Raw genomic sequence first — 20,630 nt, 5'->3', positions numbered from 1 at the left:
TGGGGTGCAAAAATTAGAAAAATTAATACATAATTATATCATATAGTGAACTGAATATTACAGTAAAAACATTACTTTTTGAAAGCAGTTGGCTCATAGTCTAGTTTTTTTTATTGTGAGTTAACTTTTTTTACATTTAGTTTTAGCTCTTAGTTTGGTTTCAGTTAATTATTATAACCTTGGCTATTTGGCTGTTGTACAGTTAATTCACGTTAAGCCAGCTTTGATTTTCCCTTATAGTTCTGCGTCTTTGTTGACCGTGCTTTTACTTTGAAGATACGGCCGGACATCCTTGTTTACTTTATCTGCTGGCTTGCTGTTGGCTGGATCCGCTGCTCAACCTGTTTGTTAATCGCGCTGTGTGGCTTATTAACGCCCCGAGTTTATAATAAGCCGGGCTGATTTCTCAGGGGGGGATTTGACTTGCCGTCGCCGGGAGGCGGTAGGTCGATTTTTGAGGACAGATTAAGCAACACGGTGAGCATGTCCTGAGCTTGGAATCAAACTGAGAGGCTTTTCAAATGTAGCTTGTTAGCTAGCTGCGTCGCGTACAGTGTACACACTGCCTTTTTTGTTCTGCTCATGGACAGCCTCTGCATGACAAATTATTACCAGTGTTGAGTTCAGGCAGGGCGCGAAGACAGCGATCGTTTTGTTTGAAAACGTGTCAAGAACTGATCTCCGGTTGTCAGCCACCCACCCCCAGCCCAGCCCCGGGCTAACCCCCGGTCACCGACCGAATTAATGGCCGGAAATCCGAGAAGGGGCGCCGGTCTCATCGGCTTGATGAAGGACGCCTTTCAGCCTCACCAGCAAGCTCTCCAGCCTCACCAGCCCGCAGTGGTCGACAAGAAAATGGTGGAAAAATGCTGGAAACTCATGGATAAGGTACTGACAGTGGCTTTTCGGTAATAAATCCTTTACAAGAAAGGGTTTTGAAACAGTAAACGAAAAACTTCTTACTTGACTTTTTTTCTTTTTGTCTGTAACTCGACATCAGAGACAAATGTAAGGCCACTTTAACTGATTTTCTTTTCTCACATATTGAAAAAAGATTAAGCTCAACTTTTCCATCTGCTCCTTCACTTAGCGTGAAACTGCGGTTATATTGAATCATCACTAATTCCCTTTGCATGACATGAATAACCTCCAGGACATCCACACAGGAAGGTGCTTTGGCCTAAATTTAAACAATAACCTGTAAAGCAGTCTAAACCTGAAGCCCTAAAACTGGAGTACAGTGGTATCTGATTGTCTAATTGGGGTCATTTCTGCTGAATTAGGTCACATTCATATCCCTGGGAGGACACCCTATATTTAGTATTGGATAAAAGGAGGTGTACATGTTGCAGGGGCAAGGCAAGGTTCTCTATAGTCATTGCAGCCTATTTACTTTCTTTTGCAGTTGGTTATAACTAAAACAGATAGATGAGCGGGAAGTGCAGAGAGATTGTGAGACAAGAGCTCACAAGATATTAATGCAAGTGAGCTGATGTAGGAAGTAACAGTGCATCAGATAAGAGAGAGTGAACCACGGCATGCATGTGCAGTGTTCTGTGCAGTGTTCTGTGCACTCATTTACACCTGTGCTTGTAAATGGCACGTTTGAGGTTTAAAAAGCTTTCATACCTGGCTGGTATGCTTCAGGGCTGGGTGCCGAACATTTTTACTGCCTTGCTGTAAAGTATTGTGGGAATACATTGCCATCAAAGTGGCAAAATGAGGAATCCGAGGGTTTGGGGGAAGGGCTGGATCTGATATAAAGAGTGAAAGAGTGTGCAAATGTATGCAAAAAAAGAAACAAAACCCTGCTTGCATGCACAGTTGGTCCACAGCAACATGGGGAAAAATGCACTTAAATGAATAGTGACAGGTAAAAGTTTCTGGTGAAGTTGATGCAAATTTTAGGTATTCAACGTGTTATTGTACTATGAGCCATTTCATGTTTATGGTCACAGTATATTGGGCCTGCAAAGTTATTTGGTGGGTATGGGAGCATAATTGAGTGCAATTTGATAAGTAACCTGAGTAGTCAGATGATTAGACAGGTAGTAAATGTCTGTCACAGATTAAAGAAACAGTTCCTGGTCAAACTTTGATCTACAGCTTATGCCACATAATTCTCCGATTACCGAAAAGACTATCAAGAATATTATCATCATAAACATTAGGAAATATTGGCTGAAACTTTAAACCTTGAAATCTGTAAGAATGGCAATTTGTGTCCGGTAACATCACATTGCAAAAAGCGTGACCCAATTTTATGAGCTTAAAATTTATAGACTCATCCATACCCAACCTTGCGTGCGATAGCTGATGATCTAGCTGGAAAACTGTCATGAAATCTGTGGTGTCTCCTTAAGCTCCCTGAGTATTAAACTGGTTAGTCCTGTATTTAAATGACCTCAGGCTTTTCTCCAGTACCATACTTAGACAAACTTAAAAAATGTTTTACCTTGACTGTGAAACATGCACATTGCAGCAGCTTGCACTGCCACAGCTAAAGGTTTTAATCCTGTTTGTTGTTTTTGTTTTTTGTTTTTTTGTTGTTTGCAAGTTAAAAAGAAAAAATGAAAAAATCTCTGAGCCGTTGCGTTCTATGTCCAGGTGGTGCGTCTTTGCCAGAACCCCAAGGTGGCGTTGAAGAACAGCCCGCCCTACATCCTGGACCTTTTGCCGGATACCTACCAGCATTTACGCACCATTCTGTCCAGGTATGAGGGCAAAATGGAGATCCTTGGGGAGAACGAGTATTTCCGCGTGGTCATCGACAACTTGACGAACAAAACGAAGCAGACCATGAGCCTTTTTAAGGAGGCCAAGGAGAGGATGTACGAGGAGAACTCCCAGCCCAGGTAGGCGCACGTTATATCCGGACAAAACATGATTCATCTTTGTGGGGGTAAATGGAATATTGCAGAAAGCCGGGATGGAAAAGCTGTGAAGCAGGGAGAAACATCTGGGTATCTGACACATGGCACAGTTAAAGAGCTAATCGTTGTTTTTCTTGGCTTCCTATCAATAAAATAATCCCTTAAGCTCATGATAGTACGATAATTCCAGCAGTAAAGTATCTCTGCTGACCGAGGCCGTCTCTGTCCTATGGAGCACAGGACTGAGCTTTTTCACAGCATCTGTTTTGACATGAAATAGCTGGAAAGCACAGATGTTGATGATCACATTAATAAAGCTCGCTACCTAAATAGAATAAAAGCTTCACTAATGGACCACCTTTGTCTGAAGGTCTGCTGTCAGTAGCATTGGCTGAAGTTTTTATTTTTATTTTAAACAAAATAAAAAAATGGGCGCTTAATGAAAACCTTCCAAACTACCAAGAAATACAACTTATACTGGATTTTTTGTGTGTTATGTTTATTTTTATTTTTTCCATCAGACGATTAAAAAGATAAAAAAATCGGCATGCTTACATTGCTGTGGAGTCATTTGTGAACATCTCTAACTCTGTGCATTTAAAATGACCAGAAAACTACTGGCACTGCTGATGTCATTTAAGCTCTATAACATTAACCTGCAATCTTTTTGTAAATATTCATTTAAAGTATCGAAGAAGTTTGTCTTTTTTCTTGAAATGTTCTTACAAGTTTCCATCGCTGTGATTAAATCAAACCATATGAAGCAAAGTGAACTTTATAGGGAAGTGATTGCACTTTCGCAGTCATGTGTACTTCCTCTGCTTCTCAGAAAGTCTTTGCTAAGCAAAAGTTCATCCTTCCTTTTACGCAATGAATTTTATCAAGTGTAAGATGTTCTACACAAACAGCTATGTTGGCATTAGCAAATGCATGTATAGGTCATCGGAAAGCCTTTTAATTGAACCGTCAAAGCTGAGATCATACTCAGACGTCATATGTCATAAAGCTTTTTTTGAAAAAGCTGTTGCCCAACTGGCTGTGCTCAGTATGCGTCTGTGACTTGATGCGACTTTTGGTTCAGTTTTTTGTCATGTGTCACCTTGTGACTCTTTTAAACTGATTTACGGTTTAAAAAAATAAAACAAGTTTGGACTAGATTATGCACCCGCACTGGTTTTGTTCAACCCCGATGAGGGTGGACTCACTTCCTCTGAAAAGTAGCGTTTTGTGTAGACTGCTCAAACCTTTTATCTTCAAATGTAAAGCAAACGCAATTGTAAAAGTCAATTTTCAACATTGCTTCCCTTCTTCTGCAGTCATGTTCATCATTTCAGCTCTAAGTGGACGTATTTTTATAAATTTGACACTTGGGTTGACAGGAGTGGGGTTAGTTTGTCTGGGAGGTAGTGCAGCCAGCCACAAGTAATTTCACAGAAAGTGCTTTATATGCATTTAACATAGTAAACCAGCTGTTTCAACAGCAGGAAAAGAAAAAAGCGAAGAACAAAATGTCCAGTTGTCCAGTTTACTATTGTGTTTGTTGAGAAAGAGGAAAAAAATTAACTGTGGATCCATAAAATGTGCCAGAGGAGAGGGAAGTGTACGAGACGAGTGGTACCGTCTTTGATTCCGCCTGATTGTTTTGTACTCGAAAGTGCCTGGCTGCTGAAAGCTTCTATTTCTGAGTGCATGCAAGTGTAACTTCCCCTTTTTATTTAAAACTGAACATGGTGTTATAGAAGACTTAAAAGACATTAGGCTGATGATACCTGTAACTAACTTGTTGCTACAGTTTCCTTTCATTGTCTCTCTTCCTTTTCTCTCACTTAGGCGAAACCTTACCAAGCTGTCTCTGATCTTCAGCCACATGCTAGCGGAGTTAAAAGCCATCTTCCCAAATGGCCTATTTCAGGGTGACAACTTCAGGATTACCAAAGCTGATGCTGCTGAATTCTGGAGAAGGTCATTCGGGGACAAGTGAGTTTCTGTTTCAGCTCCATATTCTTATTCTTGGGTGATGCTCGAATGACTCATATTTCACAATAATCCTTATTTATGTCATGCTGGCCATCGATTCCAGTTCATCTCTGGCTGAAACAAGCAGTTTTATCTTACTTACTGCTTCCTGCCCCTTGCAAACGAAAGATTTAAACAGAAGACAGATTACCATATTAGCATAGTCACATTTACGGGCAACATACAAAATGAAAAGTAAAAAAACACAACCAAAATGCTAAAACTGAGCATTTATAGCAGTGGGAGGTCTGAGTTTTGGGGTCGTGAATTAAAGCCACATAAGATGACCTCATGATTTGAAACTTTGACTGTGAGCATCCCAGACATTTTTATTAGGGGCACCTTGCTTCAGAGATGCCTTAATTTTTGTGGCATTGATTCAACAAGGTGCTGAAAACATTCCTTGCAGATTTTGTTCTATAGTGACATGACAGCATCATACGGTTGCTGCCACATACCCAAGTTTCCCTATTGGACTGAGATCCAGTGACTCTGGAGGCCATTTGAACATTTGAATAGGGGAGACCGGGGATAGTTGTAACGTGGGTCAGTTGTAACACTTCCAATTTCTCCATTCAGGGCTAAGTTTCAAATGATGTGATTCATCCTGTGCATGCCCAATTCAGTTCTTCTATCACATGTGAAAAATCAGCACATTTTGTCAAACACAGACAATTTAACATGAAAAAAAGTAATTTGTATGCCAAAAAGTAAGTTTTTCTACTTTATTTCAGTTTCTAATAGCATTATCTGCTTTGCAGTTAAACTCATCAAACTTAAATTATGTTATTTGTATGTCTATGGGGATATATTCTGTGTAGGTCTTTAGTGCTAATGTTTTAGCCGTTGGCTGTAATCTTAGCTAGTTCATGGCTATAGGAGTCTGGGTCAGTTGTAACAACAACAGTCTGGGTTAGTTGTAACAATAATGCAGATGTTACAACTTACCACACAATTACTTTAACTTATATTAAATAAGTTGGGACAACGACATCAGCAGAGAGAGGTTCACTGGTCGCCTTTGTATATGCGGTTAATGCCATTGGCAACACAATTCCTCCACTGTTTGTGTTCCCACACATACATTATGCAGACCACTGTGTCAGAGATGGACCAGTAGGAAGTATTGGTAGTGGAAATAAATCAGGATGGGTGCAAGAAACAGATTTCCTCATCTTTCTGAAGCACTAAACCACACCAAGGTAAGCCATGATAAAAAGTAATGGAATTGTGATGCTGGTGCACAACTACATTTTTTCAGCTTCATTGTTATGTTCAAAAGTTGGTGCAAGAGTTGTAGGTTATAATGCCCACTGAGCCAATGAGGCCAAACTCAAGGAAGACCAACCAAAATTAATGAAATATTCAGTTGCAGAAAATTCCATAATTTGTATTTTTTGGGGGGTTGGAATATGTTCAAAAGCTAGATTTCTGCATTCTGTCACACACACATAGCTACATAAATGGCTCTAAGTGCATTCATGTGTTGAATAAAAAAGATTACATGTTAATGTTTTGTCAGTACCCTTATTTCATTGTGTTACATTTCACCCCAGGATATGTTACAACTAACCCAGACTATGGGGTTAATTGTAACATTTCACTCTTGGTGTTTGAGACCATACCATCCAATGGGTAATTGTGCTGCAGAGAAAATAGCTGCACTATTTAATAGCAGAGACATGTAAATACTTTGCATTACATTTTGAATCCACTACCTTAAAACGGCTCCAATTTACAGACAGAAATGTCAAAAATGTTACAACTATCCCCGGTCTCCCCTACTATTGCTTGAATGTTACTTACTGTCATGTTTAGAAAACCAGTTTGATTGGAGCTTTATCGCCTGATGTGTTATTCTACTGAAAGCAGCTATCAAAAGATGTTAGAGATGTTTGTGTGGGGAAAATCACAACAGATCAGCAGTTTATGAAATGCTCAGAGCAGCACCAACAAGCATGTCCCATTCAAAGTCTTTTAATTGCTCTTTATCTCACATTCTGCTCAGTTTGAACTTAAGCAGGCAGTGGTGACCATATACATGTGTCTGCATGCATAAATGCACTGAGTTGCTGTCATGCTCAGATGTTAGTATTAATCAGTAGTTGAACACACGTATCTAATAAAGTGACCGTTGAGTGTGTGTATTTGAGGAAAAGCATACCAGGTCCCCTTTAGTCAACGAAAAATAGACCTGTGTATATATTTACTTAGAGTTGTGTGTCTTTATAAAGGTCTGCTGCTTTGTTAGCTAGGTGTTGCTTAGCAAATCTGCAACTTTATTACATTTTAGGTTCTGTTTAAGCCCAAATTCAGTCTTAACTAATAGTGATAGGCAATGTTCCCACAACCAACATTTGTTTCCTCTCCCTCCCTCCCACCCAGGACCATAGTGCCATGGAGGACATTTCGCCAGGCTCTTCACGAGTTTCACCCTATCAGCTCAGGTCTGGAGGCCATGGCGCTCAAATCCACTATTGACCTCACCTGTAACGACTACATCTCTGTCTTCGAGTTTGACATCTTTACAAGGCTTTTTCAGGTGCGTCATAAAGCATTCTGGGAGCATCGCAATCCAGAGTAGTTCACTGTAAAGTTGCACGGTTTGCACTTTAATAACATTTTAGTAAAGGCGGTGAATTACATGAGGATGCTTAAATTTGTTTAAAGAGTACTGCTTAATCTCTGCTGTGTAAATGCAGCTGCAGTGTCTGAACCCACTCGGATATGTTTTCTGTAGTGTTGCCAGCGATCAGAGTTGGTGTTTGTAACTTCATTGCTGCAAACAGATCTTCTGTGCCATCTGCATTATAGTCTCATACCTGATTTTTGTTGTGAATTCAGCTTTAAAACAGCTGATGTACACAACATAAATAAAATGTGTGCATTTGTGAATCTGTGTCTTGTAGCCATGGTCATCTCTTCTAAGGAACTGGAACAGCCTGGCTGTTACACACCCTGGTTATATGGCCTTCTTAACCTACGATGAGGTGAAGGCTCGACTGCACAGGTTCATCCACAAACCTGGCAGGTAGGCCTCACAGATCAGATATATCCGATAATACTTTTGAGAAAATATCCCTACTGTATTAAATATTATGCAGGAGTGTGAGTTTGTAGCTGCTGGTTGAAATAACTCTCTCTCACAGCTATATCTTCAGGCTGAGCTGCACTCGGCTGGGCCAGTGGGCAATTGGCTATGTGACAGCCGATGGGAACATCCTGCAGACCATCCCGCATAACAAACCACTCTTCCAAGCACTCATTGATGGATACAGAGAGGGATTGTGAGTCGCATATCATCAGGGTCAATGAACTAGTATTTAGTGTAGATTTATATCACTATTAAACTGCAAGCTGTCAGGGGAGAGTATTGTCTTTCAGCCTACTGAGTACATGTTACTTTAGGTTACTGAATTAATAGTGAGGACGGTGGAGTCTTTATATTAGTTCCTCAAAATTTAACAAAAAACCTTGTGAGGAACAGGTTGGACAGTGTGGATGAAATGGTGTCACATGATGTATAATTCACTAGTTTGTGTCGTCCTGCAGAGAAACAAACCTAGTTTAAAAAAAAAAAGAAAAAAAAAAGGATTTTATAAGGAGAAATTGTTTGGCAGCCTCAATGAATTATAATTTAAAATGGATGGAAAGGTTGTTGTTGTTGTTGTTGTTGTTGTTGTTGTTTTACTGCTGATTAATAAAATCTGAAAATGACATTTATTTGTGACTTGGTTGCGTTTCTGTGTGCCGGGGTTCTCCAGCTATCTTTTCCCAGATGGCCGTGCACAGAACCCAGACCTGACAGGGTTGTGTGAACCGTCTCCACAGGACCACATCAAAGTTACTCAGGTTTGTTTCTCATGTGCGCGCATATTTTTAATGCAGAGAACAAATACAGATGCATAAAATTACTAATTTTAGGAATGAATCTCTACAGGATGAGAGTAACATGAGCAGCCGGTGTTTAATGGTCTCCCTCTCTCCCTCGTTTCTCTGTGTAGGAGCAGTACGAGCTCTACTGTGAGATGGGCTCCACTTTCCAGCTTTGTAAGATCTGTGCAGAGAACGACAAGGATGTGAAGATCGAGCCGTGCAGACACCTGATGTGCACCTCGTGTCTGACCGCCTGGCAGGTATGACCTTATCTGCCACCTCTCCATTTAAACTATAAACTTTTATGACACTGATTTGAAGCAGCTCAATAAATCCTGACAGGGATCATCTTTTTCCTGCTGTAGAATTTTCTTTAAATTCAGTTTTTTGTGCTCAACAGTGCCTTTTTAAATAGGTCAATAAATAATAATTTGTCCTTTTGATTTAGATTCATTCTCAGATTGCAAGTGTTTTACTCAACTCTCTGATCTGCATGTTTAAACTTGAGTATAAAGTCTTTTTTTTATTTTTTATTTTTTTATTATTATTAGTGGTTCCTGCAGTAGAGGAGTCGTTTCATATTCCTCAGTTTAAGTGTTGCAGTCCCCAAATTTATGACTCAAAGAACTGAACGTATAAGATCCCACAACGCTGCTGACTTTTAATAATGAAAGTGGGAAGCAAAAGAGATGGGAACTCCGGCTAAAACAAACAAAAGAGGAAGAAGTCCATGAACGAACCACAGCACAGACTGTCTGCTTCAGGCTTCACCCCTAAACTACTTTTTTTTTTTTTTCTTTGTTTTAACTAAGAACCAAAAATAAAATTGAAAACCGGTCTGTAGCAACAGAAAGGCAGAGGGGAGGGGGGAGGGACCGAGATTCCAGTTACCGACTATCAAGCTTCAGCAGCCAATCGGCACTAAGTATAAATCTAAAGTGAGATCAGGTTAACGAGGGTGCTGATAAAAACACAACAAGGTGACGACTGGACCAACGCACCGAGGTCACGCGTAGCTGTAACTTTATTGTTTTATTAACGCTGAGTTACAGTCAGTGAAGCTGAAGCACTTTCTTTTTGTACTTCCTATAATAAAATCCTTCTTGTTACTAACAACTGTATCCTTGTTCTTTTTCCTCGTCAAACATAACAGATTAAATAGGCTTTACTGGCTGGGAACTAGACTTGCTAAAAGTGACATAAAGGACTTGTTTGCCATGAGTGAGTGATTAAATGAATTAATTTGATGTGGCTGTTTATTCCTGATGGACTTTGGACTTCGGACTTTAGACTTCCTTATGCGGAATTTATTTTGATTGTGGTTCACATCGGACTAACAATATAATCATTATCTCCCCAAGCGCAGTCGTGTTGTTCTCATTACTCTGCCTTCAGGACAGAAATGCTCTCCGGGCTAACTTAACAGATTAATTAATTGCAGCATGACTGCACAGTTCTTTAGGCATAGTTTTTGTTAAAGTGCTCCTACTGCACATCTTTGATGGATTATATTTATTTGACATCTTCAGTTTTATTTACATTATAATTTAAAATTTGGCATTGCAGCTATTACTTTAATTGCTTCATCCTATCCAGGTGACTCTTTTTGTGGTAGTTTTCATGGTTTCCTCCAGCTTTCATTCTTGAAAAGACTTGCAAATGTAATTTGGGTTTAAATCAAAGCAAAGCCTTTCACAAATGATGAAAGCTTCGGTCTGCACCTTTACCTTCACTTCCTAACCTTGCTGTGTCTTTCTGTGTGTGCGTTTCAGGAATCGGAGGGTCAGGGCTGCCCGTTTTGCCGATGTGAGATTAAAGGCACGGAGCCTATTGTAGTGGACCCCTTTCACCCGAAGGCCAGTGGGGCTTCCTTTGCTGGTTTCCAGGGGTCAAGCAGAGCAGAAGCTGCAGGCAACGAGGAGGAAGAGGATGATCGGCTGGAAGACCAGCAACTTGTCATGAGCAGGCTGGCCTGCACCAAGGTAAGGCGAGCGCTTACATATATTTAGATGCTCACTGGGTGCTTTATTAGATGCAGCTGTTCAATTGCTTATTAATGCACATAACTAATCAGGCAAATGCTACAACAACTCAATAAACTTAGGTAATAGATATGGTCAAGATGACCTGCTCAAGTTCAAGCGGAGCATCAGAAAAGGAATGAAAGGTGATTTAAGTGATCCTTATTGTGTAAATATCTCTGAGGAATATTACAAGCACTTCATCCGGTACAACATCTGTAAATCAATGTGTGGGTGTTCAGGTGGAGCGCCCTCCTTCTCCAGTGTCCCAGCTGCCTCCGGTGCCTCCGCGACTGGACCTCTTGCAGCAGAGGTCCTCCGCCTCCCATAGTGCACTGAGTCAGGGAGCCACAGCCAAAGTAAGTACACGGCTGAGTGCACTAAAGACAAAAAGACTTTGAGACGGACTAGCTGTGGAAAAGAAAGGGTGGAAAAATAGTTTTTAGATAAACACTTGCATTGGCCAAAGGTGCATTCAAGACTAAGCGGTCACTGAAATATTTTCCCTCTGAATAGTGCCTTTAAGAACAGCCCTGTGCAAACATACATTAAGAAGTTGAACCAGAAGTAATAACTGCTTAATCATATGCAAAGTGTTAAGGCAGTATATTTAGGTCAGAGTAATATTACAAACTAACCACCTCCTATTACCAGCTTTAACTCACTTTTTATATCAATAAATAAATGTATATGAATATCTAACGATATAAATATGTAATGAATATCTTCTCTAGAAAAGAACATTTATAGTTTTAGTTGTGATCAAAAGAGCCTGTGAGATTAAGCTGTAATGAGCCCAAGTATATTTTAGTCAGTATTTCCTAGAAGCCTTGAAGTTACCACAGTGTGTGTGTCAGATGTCCATTTGATAGTCAAAAATAATCATGTGTTAATGTGGCTGCAGGTTCCTGGAAATCATGTGAATGGCTAAGTGTTGGTATTCACAACTGTTCAACTGTTTGTGTGTGACTTAAAGATTATTAGTCACGCCTTTTTATTAAACCTCCAGTGTGCTGCCAGCCCTGCTAACACAATCCGTATGAAGTCCTTGTTGATGCCAAAATAAAAGGATGCGTGTGTGTACTTGAGTCTTCACATCTCTAACAACTGACGTCCTGTCCTGTGTCTTCTGACCCAGATGGTAGCCACTCACAGGGACAAGCCTCTACCTCTGCCTCCAGCACTGAGAGAGCTGCCCCCTCCTCCCCCACCGGAGCGCCCCTCCCTGGTCGGCCAGGAATCCAGACTCCAAAGGAGACCCCTCCCCTCCACCCCAGACCAGCCGGCATGGGCAGCCAACTACATGGTGCCGCGTCCTGCAACAAAGGCCCCGTTGGCCCCGTCGTCCATCCCTCAGAGCAACGGAGCCGGCGCAGAGGGGAGCAAACCGCAGACGGCGATCAATGCCGTCTACTGCCTGGCTGCGAGGTACGGAGCTCTGCTGCATTGAGGTGTAGTAGACAGGAAATAATGTAGTGAGACAAGAACTGATGAGGAGTGAATGGATATTTTTCCATCTTTCTTCCAGACAACTTTCTGAAAAAACAGCTATCGACCTTGCCAGCTGCGTTCTTAACATTTGTTTTGGTGATGTCATGTAGATCCACATCAGTGTTCTGATCTGTCAAAATGATGCCTTTCATACATTTCCAGAACTAGTAAAAAAAACTGTCTGTCAGTGTGTTTGCGTTTTGTGTCGGCTTCAGGATTTCTCAAATTTGTCATTTACGACTCATGAGAAAAAAAACGCTCTGTGACGTCTACCTTTGCTCAGGTCGCTGCCAGGGTCAGCGGTGTCCAGCGGGGAGAAGCTGTCGTCAGACGGTGAAGATAATGAGTACATGAGCCCCACATCCCTTCCAGCTTCCGGTGCCCCGTGGGTCATAACAGGCTCCTTGGTGCCTCCACCACCAACCCAGGGAAACAACCACAATGACATCAGGTAAATGGAACAACAGGGGAGATGAAGTTGCTTCTGTTGGAACAGAATGTTTCAGGAAACGACCTCTAAAGGCTTCTCCTCAGCTGGAGCCTATTGACACCTAACATGTGGGTTATTTATTTCCCATATTTTTAGGTTTCTGGATTAGTTTTAGTATTCTGACTCAGTTTTTAAAGGCCAAACATAATCAATGACCAGAAGAAGAACACAGCTTAACATCACTGAAATTGTCACAGTGTGAGGCAAACAAATAGACAACACTGACCTGTGCTGAGCCCAGCAGTGTCTTTGGATTTAGACTACAAGTGAAAGAAAATCAGACCCAAAGGGAGCATAAAAATGACACAATTGGTCCTACTGTCGTCTTATTAATGGGGTATGTATAGTGTAAGAGGAAGAACTTTACACCGGAGCCGCGTAAGGCTATTAAAAGGTCAGATGACTTGAAGCTCCAGGGTGTGCTGTCTTCTGGAACAGGGCTATACGCTGTCTTTAAGGGAAAAATATAGATGTTGGGTTGTTGGAAATGCCAGCAGATCAACAAACATTGGTTGGTTGGTCTATAAACAAGTTAAAGGGATAATCTGACACACAATAATGCAACGCTCAAATCTGAAGCCGTGTATTTTGTCCAGCAGGGGGCTCTCGAGCTTCCCATTCCTTATCTCAGAGAGAACTCTTTCACTTATTTGCTGTTTTTCACCTCCTTAAATAATTTAAAGGAGAGTGCTTGCAGATGAAGGCAGCTGCGTCTCAGCTCGTCTCTTTGATTAAAATGATGACAGAGTCTAAAATGCAGGACGAGAACTCGGAAGGATAGGAAATCTGCTTAAATTTTAAAACTCGAGAGCTGAAAGTTGTAGTGTGAGCCTACAAAGATGCCTTTGGAAGCATTCATGCCTCTGTGTGACTGGTGGCGCTTTTTTTTTTTTTTTTTTTTTTTTTAATATATTTAGATATTTGTGACGTTAGCACACTAAAACGATGAGTTTTTGATCAGAGGTAATTGAGAATATTACCTTCTCTGAGGATTAGTTTGTGTGACAGTCAGACATAAAGGATCGCCAACACGGCACTTTTTTAAAATCAGCTTCTAATGCTTTTTCCTTTCTTTTGGTTTATTTTGGTCATGTAGTGTTACCATGGCAAAATTTCAGATTATGAGTTAATTGCAAATAAGCCCTGCAAGTCAGCTCAGGATTCAGACTTTCCAGGCACACCTACATTTCAAACCTGCTGTTTGCAAGGGGCATCCAATCAGAAGAAAACTGACTTTAAGGGGACGGTGGCCTGAAAGTATAAATAAAGCATGATAATTTATTTTTTTTTTTTTTTAATCATGGAAAACTGAGTCCAAGAATAAGATTCTTTAGATGAAAATGCACAGTTGTTCCCCTTTAAATGATTCCTCTCTCTCTCTCGGTCTCTCTGTGTGCCTGCAGTGAGGTGGGGGACAGTGACTCTGAGGACCCCCAGGTTTACGAATCCATGTGTAACATCCAGGCCCAGGCTGGCTCCTCGGAGACGACACAGACCTCCGAGCTGGGTAACGTTCTCAGTTTTTCACTTGACTGTATGTGAAGTGCTTGATCATTGTGGATTACTCACAGTAATCACACTACTTGTTCTAGTAGTAGTGGATAAACTGACAACACAGAATAAAGAATATCAGTGTAAAACCTCATTTTTATTTACTTTTTTTTTCTTCAAGACCATCCTCAGCATTCAGCTGTTCCCCAGGACAAAAAGGAGGAGGCCAGTGTGGAGGATGTTTACGAGTATGACTTTCCCAGATCAGTGGTCCCTCCTGCCCCCGCCAGAAGAGCCCTGTCAGATATCGGCGGCCCTTCTGCAGCTTTCAGCAATCTCAGCATAGACTCTGCAGTAGATCCCAGTATGTGTGTTTTTTTTTGTTTTTATTTTTTCCCCCCTTTTTTAATCCCTTTTCTAATGATCAGCAGGTGGCGAAATTTCTGGTTGCAAAAAGGGAGTTGTGGTCATTAGTACGTCATACTGAACACAGCATGATTTATATTTTAATAGTGATCACCAGTATGCTCAGTCTGAGGCTTCAAGATGATACGAGCAAAGGTGACACGGTAACATCCAGTTCTCGTGTGCAGGCTGTTGTCCAGGGTATTAATGTTGTATTATTGAGTGTTTTTCCTCAGGCTGGAAATAAAACAAAAAGTGCCAAACTATTTTTTTGGGCATTGCAGCTAATCGCAATTAAAGAAAAATCAAAAAGTCCAAAATGAAAAGTAGTCTTAGACTCAGCAGCGGTGGACAAATGAATGTTAATTTGAGAAGTGATTAGGCTACATGAATGTAACTTGAAACTTCTTGTTTAACTTGGGCTTCAGCAAATTACTGCTTTAACCACACTGAAATCACTGATGGAAATTACTTTCATAGATACTCTAACCACAACGTGCTTCATGTCAGGCCAGCTTGTGAAACTGCTCTGGTGATTCATGAGGTCAAAGTTACAACAGAATCCATCGTGCCAGGCTTGAAGCTATGTGCTTCTAGATGAACTACAGGTAGTTTGGACCAATCAGCCTTCTGTTAGGAAGCCACTTTCATTCTAGGAGCAAGTCTCACTGCTTGGCAGTCATCTTGGTAACAGTTATTTTGAAGCCAGAACTTTAATGTCCGTGATAACCTAAAGGCCTTTTTTTCCTGTAAGTTTTATTTCTGAGGCGCATGCTGTGTTTCTTTGCCTTTCACAGACGGTGTTACAGATGATTTATCCAGTGTTTTAGTTTTTCCAGAGGCGTATACTTTTAACAGTTTTTAAGGACTTCCTAAATGTTTCTGTTTCTCAGATGTTTCAGGTTAGCAAATGTCTGGTTATAAAGGGAAATTTTTAATTATTTTATTTATTTATTTTTTTGCCACAAATCATCTACTCATCAGTGCTTATGTGTTAACTTAAATGTGTATTTGACGTGTTTATTTTGTATTTGACTCGCCACGTTTCTTATTTTTCTTTTCTTTTACTCATTTGTTTCAGGTATGTTTGTAGCAGGCGTCGACCCCGAACGTCCCCCAAAACCTCTCCCGCGGCGAGCCAACTCTGACCGACGGCCTCGTCCGTTAAACCGCGAGCCACCTCCCCCGCCGCCAGACCTCCCTGGTCCCTCCTCATCTGCCTCCCCTGTTCCACCTCCGACTATTCCTCCTTCAGGTCCTGGAAGCTTGGCTCTAAATGGGGAGATTGAATGCCTCATATCCCAAGGCTACTCCATCCAGGACATCCAGAAGGCCCTGATGATCGCTCAGAACAACCTCGAGACGGCCAAGAACATCCTGCGCGAGTTTGTCTCCATCCCTTCCACAGCGCACATCGCCACATAGTCACTCTGCGCAGGCTCATCCTCTGTCTCGTCTCTCTCCACTCTGTGCCATTATCATTTACCAAGCACTTTCCTGCAGGGCCACAAGTACTTTCAGAAGGCTTTACTCTGAGGGATGATGCTGCGTTCATGTTATATCTCATCCAAAGTCATTTGTAGTGGGAAAACAGCAACGTGGGGTGGGGTGGGGGGGACTATTGTTAAAGATGATGTCACGTGGCTGAAATTACAGTCTCAGAATCTCTTTTACTTGTAATATTCATTTGGAGATTCAGGGTTTTGGCCTTTAACGTGAGAGGTCAACTGTAAGTCCGATATGACCTGAACACAGCATAAATGGAGAATCAGAGCCTTTAAAATGGGCTTGCTGTGACCCTGCTGTGATTCGCTGAGTTAGTTACATGGTGCGGCAGTGTCCCCCATCAGTCTGCGTGCACGCTCTCATTAAGCTAAGTGTTAAAGCCGCGCAGACTTTGTTCAGCAAAGGGACCCCGCGCATAGTCGTGTCCGACTGGGAGTCCCAGTTGCCTGCAGCCGCTCGGTCTGGTGCTTTTACTGGCTTCTTTGCAAATCGTGGCGTACGAATATGTAGCGATACGGTCTGAAACTGGTGATTAACTGTGTGGCAGTCGTGCTCGTGCTGATGAATGTGAACGTGCAGTCGCGGTGCAGTATTGCAGGGCTTCGATGTCGTACGCGTCGCTGTGGCTCGCTCCGTTTTTGATGGTATCTGACAAGGTGAACACAACTCAGTTGCCATTTGTCAGCTCCAGGTTCGGTGATAGTTCTATGATGAAATAACAAATTTAATGTTTAAGTACTCTCATAATGTGTTGTGCTGTGTGTAGTACTAACAATGGCTGAGTTTGAGTTCTTTTTAATTCCATCATTTCCTGCCACCGCTAGAGGTGGCCCGACACTGAAGGCTGGTTTATTTAGTCGAAAGCTTCTCTCTGCGCTCGTAGTTTCTTAGTTATAAACCGAAAGAAGCTCTTAGAACAGCTTCACTCGGTTCACTGGGAAATCACATCTAACTCTAAAGCCTAAAGCAAAAAACAAAAAAACTGAAAGTGGGGTGAAGTCACGTGGACTCAGGTACTCAGTAATAAGCCAGGTTATATGTAATGAGCAGATGCTAAAGGACATGCTCCCTCCATCCTCACAGACATTCCATAGAGTGGATTTTCTTTATATTTTTAAGTTGCCTGCAGCATATTTACATACAGCTACCATAGTTAAGATATTAAAATCTGTTTTCTGATTCTTCGACGAGCTCATTTACGTCCTCTAACTTTAAACTCTGGATATGACTCTAATGTAGCTGCGGTAATTCCATCTGTCCACAGTCCTGCATGACCATTTTCTGGATTTCAGTCGCTCAGCAGTTCATAAAACTCTTCATGGGAGGAATGTTGGGGAAAGGCAACAAAAATCTCAGGATTGTATTAAACCGTCAAAGCAATTTACAACACATTACAGCTGTCACAAATGCCAACAAATTTCTAAAATGTATGTTTTTTTTCTAAAACGTATGTTTTAGAAATTTGTCAAAAAACTTGTTTAAAACAAAAAATGTATCATTAGTTATAATGCTAATAACAAACAGAATTCATGTTTTTAATCCCCAAATTTGACCCAGCAAAGAAGTCAAAAATTAAAATTGTGAGCCAATAAAATCTTCCTGTGCAAGAATGCAAGAAAATAAGTATAATGTGGCATCTTAATTTAAAAAAAAAATTATATACTTCACTTTTTTTTTTAAAGTTTTTGTATTTAAACCAAATTCATGGACACCAACAAGAATTATATTTAAGCATTAAAAATAAAATTTCAATCAAATAGCTTGTTTATACTGGTGGATTATCTGGTATGGAGATGATTTCGGTAAATACTAACACTGTTAATTTAGAGCAGCTGAGGCACAAACCTTACATTGGATGGTGGTCTGATAAACGTGTTGTATAGCTAGCTTCTAGATGCACAAGTGGTAACACTAAACACGCTGCTGATCACTAATTTCAAACTTAGAAAGCCAGTTTTTTGGGGGGCTGATTTGAGCTATTTGCAGATATATTTCACTATTGGTACTGTATAACTGCTAATAAATAAAAATTAAAAAGAAAAGACTAGATGAGCGAAACATCCTTCAAAGATTTATCCGTGATGTTTCGTAGTTTGTCCACCAGAGGGCACTCTGTAGCTTCCCTGCTGGCAACATGAATGTTCTGAGCAGAGTGAAAAAGAGTAAATGAGTAATCCATGACATGTATTGTCTGTATTTGTGTGCATAGACTCAGAAATAACTATGCATAACAAATTTGTTTATTTCGGGTGCTGAAAGAAAAACAACTGTTAATATCAGAGTTAACTAAATATCAGTTTTGTTTTATCCTATATAGGTCGGGCTCTAAATATATCTAAATTATACAAATTAATGCTACAATTATGCCCAGAATAAATTGGCTTGAAATTGTCACAAAATGTTTGAACAGGTACTCGTAGACTCTGACTTCTATTTTAACTTTGGTACAAAAAACAAAGAAATCAACATCTGAACTTAGATTGTAATACTTGTAGTGTTGCAATCCATTACAAATACTAGCTTTCTTGTAAAATGTCTGAGTTGACGATATGGGACTTTCCCCAAATCCCTGCTGTGCTCATGTGCAACTTCGCTGATTCATGTACGATGCTGTGTAGTTTTACTCCCCTTTTCTCCTCTTTAAAAGCTGCTAAGAAGTAAACATCTGGTGAGATCAACACTCTTCCCATACATACTTTTATGAACTGCTGCTTTTCAGCGCACAGAGATGATCTTAGGTCCTTAACTCACCCATAAAATATCCAAATTGACACGTAAAAAGCCCTTTAAAGGTTTGGATTTCTCTCAGGTTATATTTTCTTGTCAATGGACCAAAAAATTCAGCAGCTGCCACTTCCAGGCACCACACCTATACCGTCTGAGACGAGCCCATTGGTGGTATTCAGCATCATACCTGCATGAGGGCTGTTGGTTTGTCTACTTAAGAAATTAAAGAAAGATTCAGATCAAAGACATTAAAGGAGAACAGCGGTCTGATCTGAATCCAAACACAACACAAAAAGAGTTGCAACATCTGGAACATTTGTTTTTCTGCTTAATATTATTTAAACCATAGGCTGATTTTTGTTGTTGTTTTTCTTACAAGTCCTAAAGGTAGATAACAAGAACCCAGTTTAATCGAATGAGCCTGACCGTGAAAGGAAGTTCACTGTCAGCTGGTCATCTTTTCATTCCTCTGCAGCGACATGTACATTAAACGTGCCTTCTGTCCATCACAACTTGCACATGCCAGCAGGCAAGCCAAAATAACCCCTCCACATTCACCATTTAAATGTGTTGGAAACTACTGCAGATTGTTTTCAGGTCAAGTGCTCTCTTGATTTCGCCATGGTAACACTATATCAGGACTACAGTTTATGCAAATTTACCTTTTTAGATTTAAAATTAACTGACTTAAAAGTGTTCCCAAATAGATAGAGGTGCACTCTTTACAGTCAAAATAACAAACTTTACCCCCGATTTGGGTCAAAGGGTAAAGCTTCATTGACTTATATTAAACATGAACTTTATCTGAAAAATGTTTCTCGTAATTATCAGACACTAAGATTTTTTTTCCCCTTTTTTTTTTTTTTTTTTTTTTTTTTTTTAAATGTGCTGCTGGATTTGGAGACAGTGCAAAAACCTAATACTTAAAACGGAACAAAAAGAAAAGATGTCACTAAATTTCCAAATGTAATCTGATGCTAAGGCGGAGGAAAAAAGCAGTAAATCCTGTTAAGAACCCAGATTACCCTGGAGTTGTCCTACAGTTTTCTGGCTGTCTGATGCCACAGAAATGTTGCAGCTTTAATCGCCCCAAACCAAAAGAATCTTAAAACGTGTGCGTGCGCTGCTCCTCCTCCTCTTCCTCAAGTTGCCCCAGAACAGAGACCACGAATGTGTCTTCAGTCCCCTCAGCTTTGTTTTCACTCAGTCTTGGCGTTTTGTACCAAGGCAACTAACTAAATGGCACTAACTCCAGGACTGTTGTGGTCCTGATGTGTGATAACGTACTCAAGGCTCACTGTCCTGCTGAATCACTGCCAGAGGCTCCTCCGTCTCACACGCTTTCTCTCAGTGTCGCCGGTAACCTCGGCCGGTGTGTTGGTTCAATCCGCTGATTAACGATGAGTGTGTGCGTGCGCTTTAATCATGTTAACTAGCCTTCTCGACGGGAACTTGCCTACTAAAAAAAAAACTGTCTTCATTGCTTTATTATTGTCTATGTAGATATTTTATTTATTGTGTTTTTAATATCCTCGGCATTCATTGTGTTACAATGTTTTCATGCCTAAGCCATTAAGATTTTTAATTAAACTGTATTTTCTTTAACATTTGATCTGTGTGGTTTGTCGCTAAACAGAAGCAAACAGATTCTCTACTAATGTGTTTGAACATCAGGTTATTTCCATTTATCAGACTTTATGAGACATGCTAATGAAACGATCCTGCAATAACAAT

At 40.6% G+C, this 20,630-nt stretch overlaps 1 protein-coding gene across 2 annotated transcripts; it reads left to right on the top strand.

Moving 5' to 3' along the window:
* Positions 1–275: 275 nt before the first annotated feature.
* On the top strand, positions 276–20,506 carry LOC100692645 (E3 ubiquitin-protein ligase CBL). 2 transcript variants are annotated; one of them, XM_003453720.5, is made up of 15 exons: positions 278–888; positions 2,608–2,855; positions 4,704–4,850; positions 7,275–7,431; positions 7,799–7,920; positions 8,039–8,176; positions 8,654–8,741; positions 8,894–9,025; positions 10,538–10,747; positions 11,029–11,145; positions 11,925–12,214; positions 12,561–12,728; positions 14,171–14,274; positions 14,440–14,622; positions 15,745–20,506. In XM_003453720.5, exons 1-15 carry the CDS (start codon positions 745–747, stop codon positions 16,086–16,088), a joined length of 2,592 nt encoding a protein of 863 aa, XP_003453768.1. In that variant the 5' UTR covers positions 278–744; the 3' UTR covers positions 16,089–20,506. The 2 variants fall into 2 exon arrangements, with proteins under 2 accessions (XP_019219513.1, XP_003453768.1); XM_019363968.2 differs by lacking the exon at positions 11,029–11,145 and having other exon boundaries at positions 276–888.
* Positions 20,507–20,630: the final 124 nt, after the last annotated feature.

This window comes from Oreochromis niloticus, linkage group LG10 (genome assembly GCF_001858045.2).
Source record: "Oreochromis niloticus isolate F11D_XX linkage group LG10, O_niloticus_UMD_NMBU, whole genome shotgun sequence".
NCBI classification, from domain to species: domain Eukaryota; kingdom Metazoa; phylum Chordata; class Actinopteri; order Cichliformes; family Cichlidae; genus Oreochromis; species Oreochromis niloticus.
The sequence above is the reverse complement of the archived record's forward strand: the minus strand, read 5'-3'. Positions and strand labels throughout refer to the sequence as shown.

Bases quoted from the DNA above. Each gene is read 5' to 3' on its own strand.
- LOC100692645 (XM_003453720.5), top strand. From the start codon at position 745: ATGGCCGGAAATCCGAGAAGGGGCGCCGGTCTCATCGGCTTGATGAAG. The intron at 4,851-7,274 runs GTGAGTTTCTGT...CCTCCCACCCAG, and splicing joins AGAAGGTCATTCGGGGACAA to GACCATAGTGCCATGGAGGA. The intron at 11,146-11,924 runs GTAAGTACACGG...CTTCTGACCCAG, and splicing joins GTCAGGGAGCCACAGCCAAA to ATGGTAGCCACTCACAGGGA.